Here is a 10,694-nt window from a genome sequence, read left to right as displayed (position 1 = left end):
TGAGGAGATGTTGGTCAAAGAATACAAAGCTTCAATTATGCAGAGTGAATAAGTTCTTGAGATCTAATGTGAAGTATGGTGACCACAATTACTAACACTGTATTGTATTTTTGAAATTTTCTAAGAGAGTAGATCTTAAATGTTCTCACCACACCAAAAAAAAAAAAAAAAAGTAACTGTGAGGTACTGATATGTTACTTATCTTGATTTAATAATTTCACAGTGCATACATATAGCAAAACATCACATTGTACACCTTAAATATAAACATTTTTTATTTGTCAATTATACTTAATAAAGCTGAGAGGCAGGAGGTATTATTGCAGCCATCTTTCAAAAATAAAATCCATCACATTAACAAATCACAGTGAGTAAAAGAGAAAGAATGAAATTGACATTAATTCCAAAACTGATGCCATATTTCTGAAATCTTTTTAAAAATATCAGTTAAAATTTTTTTAAATGTATTACTCTCAGCTTCTTCCTTTATATTTCTTAGTTTTTCATCATATTTCTGCATTATTGACTGTATTTCTTTCTCCTTTTCTTCCTTTGATTTAGCATAATCCTTTTCTACTCTTTTTATTTTCTCTTTTAATTCATCAGCGTAGGTTTTCCTCAAAAGCTCTGCCTCTTGTCTCAGGCGTTTCTCTGTGTCCTCGTATATGGCCTCAGAAAAGTAAGACCCTCCATTGCCTTGCACCATTTCCTCTATCAGCCCCACCAGCTCCTGCACTTGACTTTCCTTCTCTGCTTCTATGGTGTTGCTAAAGGCACAGTAGCGGTTCCCGCACTCTTGGATGATGATTTGCAGGTTCACATCTGCTCCTGCTATAAAATCTTTTAGCATTAGGCTCTGGCTCATTAACTCTTCTTTGCGCGTGAACAAAATGATCATGTACTTCATGGCTGGCTCCCCAAAGAGAGCCTTGATCAGTGTAACTGTTCTCTGCTCTTCCTCCGTGTAGCGGCCCAGCGGCATAACCAGAACAATGGCGTGAGGCCCTGGGCACGAGGAGAGGACACACTTGCTGATTTCCTTGCAGGTGGTGTACAGGGTCTCCTTGGTGTCAAAGAGCCCAGGGGTGTCAACAACAACAAGTTTTCGCCCCTTCCATTCCCGTGATGCTTTCTGACAGGTCTTGGTAACAGCATAGGCAGCAATTTTAGAGTCAAAGATTCTCTGCCCAAGGATGGTGTTTGCTGTTGCACTTTTCCCACTTCCAGTCTTCCCTACCAGAACGATCCTCAAAGACTGGTCTGAGTGCTCAGCCATGTTCACGCCAAGAAGCTCTGGAGCTTAGGCACGCACAAGACCTCAAGGAGGGAAAGGAGAAGGAAAAAAAGACCAATTTAAGTAATAGGAACCATTCCCAACCCTCTTTTCTCCCTCTCCCTGAAAATGTGTTATATTCTATTATCCATATTGATCCCAGTAGGGACTGAAAGATGAAATAGTTCAATGACTGTGAAAGAAATAACAAAGTAGTTAAAGAGTTTCCCCACAAAAGAGTACCAGGTCCAGATGGTTTCACAGGCAAATTCGATTAAACCTTTTAAGATCTGATCATCTCAATGCTACTTAAACTGTTCCCAACCATACTAAAAGAAGGAAAACTTTAAATTCTTTCTATGCAAGTATAATGTTGATTCCAAAAGCTGGCAAAGATTTCACCAATAAAAAAACTACAGATGTGTCTCATTTGTGAATATTGATGCAAAAATCCTAAATAAATTATTAGAGAGTAATAAATGATACACCATGATTTAGGGTGATTTATTTCAGAAATACCAGGGGCGTCAATCAATATGAGAAAATTGGTACCATATATGCATAGATGAAGAGGAAAATTACCTAGATGCAGAAAGGACGTTTGACCAAATTTAACATTGATTCATGTTTAAGCCATTTCATAAAGTAGAAATTAATACATACTTCTTTAATATGATTTCATTCAAATATAAATTTTTAAACTTTTGTCATCTTTTTTTCTGGAACTAAAAATGCTGATGATGAAGTCCATCTGGCTGCAGAGAAAAGCAAGTTAGCCTGGACAATCAAGGAAGAACAAGAAAGGACCACCTCTGCCAGAGAGTGAAACACTGTAGTCTCTATAATTAAAGAAGTGTGATGTTGCTGAATGAACAGAGAGACAGACTGTGAAACAGAAGCAGAAAATTAAGGAACAGACCATTGCTCATCCAATATTCATTTATATTCAATTCAATTATATTATGTTACATTTATATTCCATAAAACACCATCTCATATCAATGGGGGAAAAGATGAACAACTCCATAAACAACATTGGGATAACTATATAACCATACAGAAAAAGATAAAATTGCATCCAATTCCTTATATCATGCAAATTCCAAATAGATCAGAAATTAAATGTAGAAAATTAACCCATATAAATGATGAAAGAAACATGGATAAATTTTTTGTAAAGTGGGAGTAGGGAAAATTTTTCTCCCTTCCAAATACTAACTAGGCCCAACCCTGCTTAGCTTCCGAGATCAGGTGCATTCAGGGTGATATGGCCATAGATGTAAATGTTTCTGAGATTTAAAGTAGTATAAGGAAAAGACTGAAAACTTTGATAACATAAAAATCTAAAAAACAATGTAAGGCATAATATACCATAGACAAATTAAAACACAAATATCAAACTAGGAAAATATTCTTTTCAATTTATGTCAGAGAGAGCTAATTTTCCTATTATACAAAGAACTATCTTCAAGTAGAGAAACAAAAGATTAACAACTTGGTAGAAAATTGAGCAAGAGATATGAATAGTTCAAGGAAAAAAAGAAATGCAAATGTCCCTTGAATATATACAAAGATATTCAAATTCATTTATAATGGAGAAAAGTGAATATGCAGTAAAGAATAAAATATAATTACACCAAGATAACTATTTCTCAGCTATAGGTATGGCAAAAATCCAAAAGTTGGCCAGTATAATTTAATGGTAGATGTACAGGGTAAATAGGTCATCTCCTACATGTCTAGTAGGAATGGAAAAACAGTCCACCATCTATAGAGGAGAAGGTAGCAATATCTTGCAAAGTTCACATGCTTTTACTCTTTGATTATCAATCCCAATTTTAGGATTTATCCCAGGTCTACACTGACAAAAATGTAGAAGCGAGTATGCACAGAGCTATTCATGCAGCACAATTAGTGATAGCAAAAGACCAAAAACCTAACAAATGCCCATTAGTAGGAGACCAGATGAATAAACTGAAGTATATTCACACCATGTACTTACTATCCAACTGTAAAAAGGAATGAGAAATATCTCTATATACCAGTGTGGAGAAATCTCTAAGGTACAGCACTAAGTGAAAAAGGGAAGGTGAAGTAAACAATATATGCTGTACTACATGTATACAATAGGGAGGAGTATGAGTTTTATACATAAATAATTTTTCATGTACACATGAAAAAGCAATGGCAGGATCATCTGAAAACTAAACAAACCAAAAAAATTACCTTTTTTGAAAGGGGGGAGGACAGAAACTGGAGACTAGTAAATGAAACAAAGGAACCCAATTATATTTTGTGTGGCAGATGAACCATACAAAGAATTGGCCCAAGAGACTTGAAAATGCAATTATTTCAGTGTGTGTGTGTGTGTACTGTTTTGAAGGCCATCTAAAAGGCATAAACAACGGTCAGCCCAGTGGCAATCTGCACACTCAATCCTCAAATTGTGATCGTCAAATGCCATTTTCCACCCAAGAAATTAGGGGTCCTAGAAGATAGTACTGCTTCCAAGTCTGAGCCAGGAAACATACAAGGTCAGCCCAGAACATCTTTTCATACTAGGAAGCAGTGATGCTATAAAAAATTACTATGATCTTATCAGAAGGACTCAGAAGCCACCTTAAAGATGTTCCAACTGGACAAAGATGAGACAGTTTGAGCATTAATCAGAAAAATAATTCTAATGGATTGAAATATACCAAATATGTTAAAATCCAATAGTTTATAACAATACTGTCTTCCTATAAGAAGTTAATTCCTCACTTTGGAGTATGCTAAGAAAGTAACTCAATATTCTGAGCATTGACATATAAAGGGAAAAAAATCAAACATTAAAATCTCATATTTTAACTGTATCTCATGAAATAAAAGAGCTGATGAAGAGAAATTTCTCTGCATAGGATTATTCCATGTGATAAATGAAGAAAAATGGTAGCATTAGAATATCATCACTTGGGAACTCTTAATGAAACAATAAATTCATTCTAGGCAATCATTAGCATCTACTAACATCACAAAAAGAGAGACAACCAAACATTCCGTGCCCTCTAATGGAAGGTGAGAACAGCAACTATGAAGTATGCCCACCATAAAAGTGTCAAACTTTAATCTTATCCAACCTCTCCCTTACATAAATTCACACAACACACTGGAATGAGAAAAGCATGTTAAGTGATATCATTGGGATGTAACCAGTAAAATGAACACTGTGCAGTCCCGTTGGACCAAAGACTTTCCCTTCCTTAAACAAAGAAATTCCATAGAAGGAAACAAGGAAAGTGGAAACTTACACATTGAGTGAAATTTAAGAGACGTTAAACAATCTTGATTGTTTATGGACTTTCATTAGATCCTACTTCAAACAATTTATAAAATTATGAGACCATCAGGGAAATCTGAATACAACTGGTAAAAAATCATAGTTGCTTTTGAAGTCCAGTTGTGGAATTGTGGGTATATTTTTTGAATGGTCTTTATCTTTCAAAGATATATACCAAATATTTACTGACAAAATGATGTAACGTCTGAGATTTGCTTCAAAATGGTCTGGGGTAGGTGGGGAGTAGGAAGCAGACGGCAGAAACAAGACTGGCATGAATAGATGATTGTGGACCTTGGGATAGGTACATAGAAGTTCCTTATATTATTCTTTTTATCTTTGAATAAGTTTAAACTTTTCCACAATAAAAAATTTAATGTGCATACAGTGTAACCACTACTGAGTATACACTGTATATCAGAGCCCCCTGATAAGCATGTCGCATACATTATCTCATTTACTCTTCCTGAATACTTGCAGTGAAACTAATTTTATTGTTCTAATTTTTAAAATGAGGAAACTGATGCAGCTCAAAAATGCTGAGAAACGTGCCCACAGTCGCTGTGCTAACAGGTACGGGGCAGAGAGGCATTTGACTCGAGGTCTGCCGGACTCCGCCACGCTCACTTTTAACCGTGTGCACCGCGGTTTCTCTCGGGCCGTGATTCTAAATGTCAGCTTAGGACACGTCACAGAGAGACGGGGGAGAAGAGGGGAGGCGGCCCACGCTCTCCGGAAAGGTGAGCTGGGAACAAGCCTGGGAGCCGGGAGTCAACCAGGAGGGCTTCACGTTTCCCTGTGGACTCTTCTCTCGCCCACACTGAGAAGCCAAAGCTTAGAGAGGCAGCAGAAATCATTTTAAGACCTTCTCAAGTGGTTCTTGGACGACCCAGTGGACCTTCAGCTAAGAGAAAGACTGAGAGGTGAAAAAAGCATGTGCTTTGGACATGGGCAGACCCACACTGTGGCCAAACCCGCCTAGAAAATTTCATAAGCTCCTTGAGATTCAGTTCCCTCTGCTAGGAAAGGGACAGTGAAATCAATTTTGCAGGGCTGTCCTGAGGCTTTCACGGAGTCATTTCTGTAAAGTTACTTCACACTGCCGAGAGCACAGCAGCTACTTAATACAAAGGTAGTTGCTATAAAATGCTGTCACTATACAAGAAAGCCGTGGACTGAAAAATTCTTGAGTGACATTGCACCTTAGAAGTTCATCAGGTTACGCTATTCCTTAGCTGCTCATAGCTCCACCCCGCATCTTACACTATTAGCAACACGGTTTTTTGTTGTTCAATGCTGGAAAGGAGTCAGCAGACTTAATTCTAGCTTTTCTCTGTCATGAATGACCTGGGAAACCCTTGGAGACTCACCAAACTCTCTGGGATTATGATTCTTTTTTAGCAATAGGAGGAATTTAAACAGGTTGTCTCTAAGTTCTCTCCCAGATCTTAAAATCTGCCTTGGGAACACTTAATTTCCTACGAAGCTTACGATGCAACGCTCTGCATCTGTCACAAGCGCCACTGGGTGGAAGGTGCAGTAGGCAGCAAAGCGTGTCCTGTTAAATATGAGATGCGTGGGTGCCGTGCTCGTAAATCTCCTTACCTCCCTCTCTACCTGCTGCAGCCACTATCCTGGCAGCACCCTCTGTGCAGTGCAGCTGCCTGTCCCTGCTGTCCCTCCTCAGAGCAGAGTCCATCCCACAGCTGCCCTGTCCCCTACTGCCCGTCGCAGCCCTGTTGCACAGGGCCCTCTTGTCAGCCAGGCTCACCTCTTGAACGAGAGGATGAGTTCTCAAGTTTTCTCCAACGAGGCTGTGTGAGCTGCTGCTTTTGCTTGAAGTGCGAGGCAAAAGTGTTTGTCTGCACCCCCTAAAACCTCTGAGCCAGGAAGCTCAGATTGGGTGGAGCCAGTAAAGAAACTGTTTGCCTTTAAAGAGACAGAATCATTGTTCCATAATTTGGTGGCTGCTTCAGTCTTGCCACATTGAAACCTTTTGCCCAGGTGCCTGCTATAACACCAACATTTCCAAGGCAATATTTTTTGTTTGGGTTACAGCGATGCATCTCAAAGGGCCTTTATTAAATGACCCAAATATTGCCCAGAAAGCATTAGGCACGGTGCCTGCCTGGTCGTCTTCCCTGGGTGGAGTGAGCCACTGAGGGGTGATTTGGGGAAGAAGGAAGACAGGTGTGTACCTTTGCTGTGTCCAAGTATAGCGCCGGGGGGTACTTCTTAGAATACGGGTTTTTTATTATAGTCTTTCGGGAAGGTCTTGAGATACTTATTCAAAAATTAACAGCACTGAGGTTAAAGCCAAAAGAGTGTAAACCTTTAGAAACCAATAGAGAAAAAAATGAAGGTGAGGACTGAAAAGTCTGTAGTGACCACATAGCTTCTCTAGGGTTTTCATACGGTTCTTCCTCGCTTGAAAATCTGCATGACCTGACGAGTAAAGATGCGCCCAGGTAACAGACACTACTTGCCTTCTCAGCCTTCCTACCTACACCACATCCTCCTGCCCCAGGCTTAAGCAGAGATAGATTTTCCTGGATTTACTGAGGGGGTGCTCTGGAAATTTCTTGATATGAGAGGCAGGTTCCCAAAGCTTTCATGGTTGACCAGATGCTCTAGTTGGCTTTTCGTCACCATAAGAATATAATGTTTCTGTTATGTGTGTGTGTGTGTGTGTGTGTGTGTGTGCGTGCGTGCGTGTGTCTGTGTGTGTACATACAAAAAAACTCAGGGCTTTTTCTGCTGCTGTGATGTTAGACAAATGCAAAGCTCAACTTATTAAAACACTGCAGAAATACTGACAGGAGATGAAAGGAATAGTTCCTCCGCTGCCCTGGCCCTTAGACAAATGGTCTATGTTACCTTGGTCTGTCAATTTCCTATTGCCGCCATAACAATGTACGAAACATTTAGTGGGCTAAAACAACACAGATTTTTCCCTCTTATAGTTCCAGAAATCAGCAGTGCAAAATGAATCTTACGGGGATAAAATCAAGGTGTTAGCAGGGTTCCTTCTAGAAGCTCCAGAGGAGAATCAGCTCCTTGCCTCTGCCACCTCCTACGTGCTGCCGACATTCTTTGGCCACGTCACACCAGTCTCTGCTGCCGTCTTCCTCCTGTGACCTCCTTGCCTCCCTCCCTGGTGACTTAGACCCACCCAGATAATCCAGGAGAGTCGCCCCATCTTTAAATGCTTCATCTACTCACATCTGCAAAGATCCTTTTGCCATAGAAGGTAACAGTCACAGGCTCTTCCCATTGCCAAATCTATATGAGTTTTGCGGGCTGCTCTAAGAAATTACCACAAACTGGGTGGCTTAAAACCATAGAAATTAATTGTCTCACAGTTCTTGAGGTCAGAAGTCCAAAATCAAGCTGTCACCAGGGCCACGTGTTCTCTCTGAAGACCCTACAGGAGGATCTCTCCTGGGTCTTCCTGGTTTCTAGTGGTTGCTGGCAACCCTGGCATTCTTTGGCCTGTAGATGCATCACTCCAATCTCTGCCTCTGTTGCCCCATGGGTTTCTCCCTGTGTGTTTGTCCAGATTTCACTTGTTTTAAAAGGATAAGAGTCATTGGATTAGGGCCCACTGTAAAAAGCTGACCTTAACTTGATTACATCGCAAAGACACTATTTCCAAATAGGGTCACATTCTCAAGTAGTAGGGGTTAGGACTTGAATATATCGTTTCTGAGGGTGACACAATTCAATCCATAACAGATGTTAAGAAAGGGACCGTGTGTGCAAGTTGAGAGTGAAAAACCACAGATCTCTTCCTTTCCAGTCCCAGTTGCAGTCGGTAGGTTAAGCCCATGTAACAGCTTTCGAGGTCACTGGCGCGTGGAAGGCTCCCACTGTGTAGGGCTCGGCGTCCTATCGCTCCACCTGCAGCTCAGCAGCTGTTACAGTCTGCCTCAGTCTTTCCTTCCAGGCCAACCTGCCTCTACTCCTCCCCTTGAGAAGCAACTAAATACAGTGTTTCAGTGGAGCTCTGCCTGCCTGAAATCTTGGTGGTAGTTCCTGTAATACCTATTGTACCATGTGGTGAGGAATGAAGGAGATGATGAGATGAAGGTCAGTTTCTGGAACACAGTAGGCACCCAGTAAATGCTGGTAATGACCCTGTCTTAGTCTTTTCAGGTTGCTGTAACAAAATACTATAGACCGGGTGGCTTATAGAAAGCAGAAATTTATTTTTCACAGTTCTGGAGGCTGAGAAGTCCAAGATAAGGTGCCGGAAGATTCGTGCCGGGGAGGGCCTGTTTCCTGGTTCATAGATTCCACCTTCTCACTGTATCCTCATCTCACATGGTGGAAAGGGTGAAGGGTCTCTCTCGAGCCTCTTTTATAAGGACATGAATCCCATTTATGAGGACTCCACCTTGTGACCTAATCACTTCCCAAAGTCCCCAGATCTTAACACCATCACCTCAGGGATTAGGTTTTAATATATGAATTGGGCGGGGGCGGGGGCCGCAAATGTTTGTACCAAAGCTGAGCCCTCCATTCCAAGCTGTTCACTGCTTTCTGCCCACATCCTGTGTTTCTGCTGCCTAGGCTTCACTCGTGCTATTTCTGCCTCTCTTTCCTGTTCGAGATCAAAAAAGCAAAATCATGACCATCATGCAAATATAAAATAAACACATGTCAAAGATTTTACTTACCTCACTGATTAAGGAGAGAACCAGTAAGATATTATAACTGGTTCAAAGAGCATTTGAGAATTTGGGGTAGTTTGTAGAGAGATAGGATTCCTGGATTGGACACAAAACTGCTTAGTGCCCAAGACAGTCTGGGTTCCAGCAGACAGAAAATTATTTGCATATCTATAAGACAAAAACCTACAAGTTACCTCTCTGCCCTTATAGAGTTGTAAAATATCTCAGATAATAGTCAAGCCTAGCATCACACAGAAAGAACAGCCAATAATCTCTCTTATCTATTTTTACATTTTGGGTCATTTTAATGGCATTCGTCACCTTGTGATCCTACATAATCTCCAACAAGTATTCTGGATCCCTAAAGCACTGATATTATGATATATGGCCTGATTATTTACATATAGACAGCGAGAGTTTTAATCAACCAGATAGACCTCCCTGAGTTCGCTCAGCAAATCTAGAGCTTAACAGCTTTAAGTAACTACCAATGCCAAAGAATTAACTTCTGTTTGAAAATTTTCAGAATGAATCTTGAATTAGACTTTCAAAGTCTCTATTATTTGCTTCTCTATCACAAGTGTAGGAAACCAAGACCAAGACACTTTTTCTAACAGATTGTACATGCAGTTCCTGTAAATCTAGGTGAATTTCCCTCTTCTTGAGGTCTCCAAAATTTTCTGCGGTTCCTGGCCTGCAAGGGAGTGGCAGGCCTGCACAGGTCCTTACTACCTGAGAGACTGGGACCCAAGAAGCCAAGTACCATGTTTTTTTCTTGGGAGGGTTTTGGAGGCCTTAGCTCCCCATATAATCAACCATTGGCCTTTAGTAGTGGTCCTGTTGTATCTGATTAAATGAAAATCATTCTCAAATATCACATTCTAGGTATGGCCTTGGTGCATAATTGGTTTGTCCAATTGCATCTTCATAAAAGTGAGTGTAACTTTTTATGGAACCTATGCAAATAGTTACATTGTCATAAAAAGTAAGGAGACTCAGTGGAAGTATTTGTTTTTTAATTCTGAGGGTGAGAGAAAATCAGATAACATTAAAAAAATAGTTACAGTTTACAAGTGCACAGTCTACTAAATTGTGGATTAGAGACAGTATAAAGAGAAAGAAATGGTATTTCCTCATATATCCACAAGAATAGAACACTAGAAACAATACTAAAAATATTCCAAACAACTAACAACAAGGAAATTTCCTTAATCAGTCCTATGTAATTAATTCTCATTCTGTTGGGTCTTGGATCAGCAGTCTCATTTCAAGAAGAACATCTACTTCAAGATGGAAAGAGTCCTGGAAATTCTGCCTAGCTCTTGGCCTATCTCAGCTTTTGACATGCCTCCTCACTAAGCTTAATCATTTCTGGCTTTTGATTTAAAGGGAGAGACATGGACTCTTCCTTTCATTTGGAGGCCACTGT

The 10,694-nt window shown here is 40.2% G+C and overlaps 1 protein-coding gene across 1 annotated transcript; it reads right to left on the bottom strand.

The window, feature by feature from the left end:
* Positions 1–329: 329 nt before the first annotated feature.
* GIMAP7 (GTPase, IMAP family member 7) lies at positions 330–6,428 on the bottom strand. Its single transcript, XM_069462171.1, has 2 exons — positions 6,364–6,428; positions 330–1,317 (listed from the first exon to the last, which is right to left on the bottom strand). The coding sequence occupies exon 2, from the start codon at positions 1,274–1,276 to the stop codon at positions 398–400; it is 879 nt and encodes a 292-aa protein (XP_069318272.1). The 5' UTR covers positions 1,277–1,317; positions 6,364–6,428; the 3' UTR covers positions 330–397.
* Positions 6,429–10,694: the final 4,266 nt, after the last annotated feature.

Source organism: Eulemur rufifrons, chromosome 29 (genome assembly GCF_041146395.1).
Source record: "Eulemur rufifrons isolate Redbay chromosome 29, OSU_ERuf_1, whole genome shotgun sequence".
Classification (NCBI taxonomy): Eukaryota; Metazoa; Chordata; class Mammalia; order Primates; family Lemuridae; genus Eulemur; species Eulemur rufifrons.
Note: the sequence above shows the minus strand (reverse complement) of the source record. Positions and strands in the feature narration are given on the sequence as shown.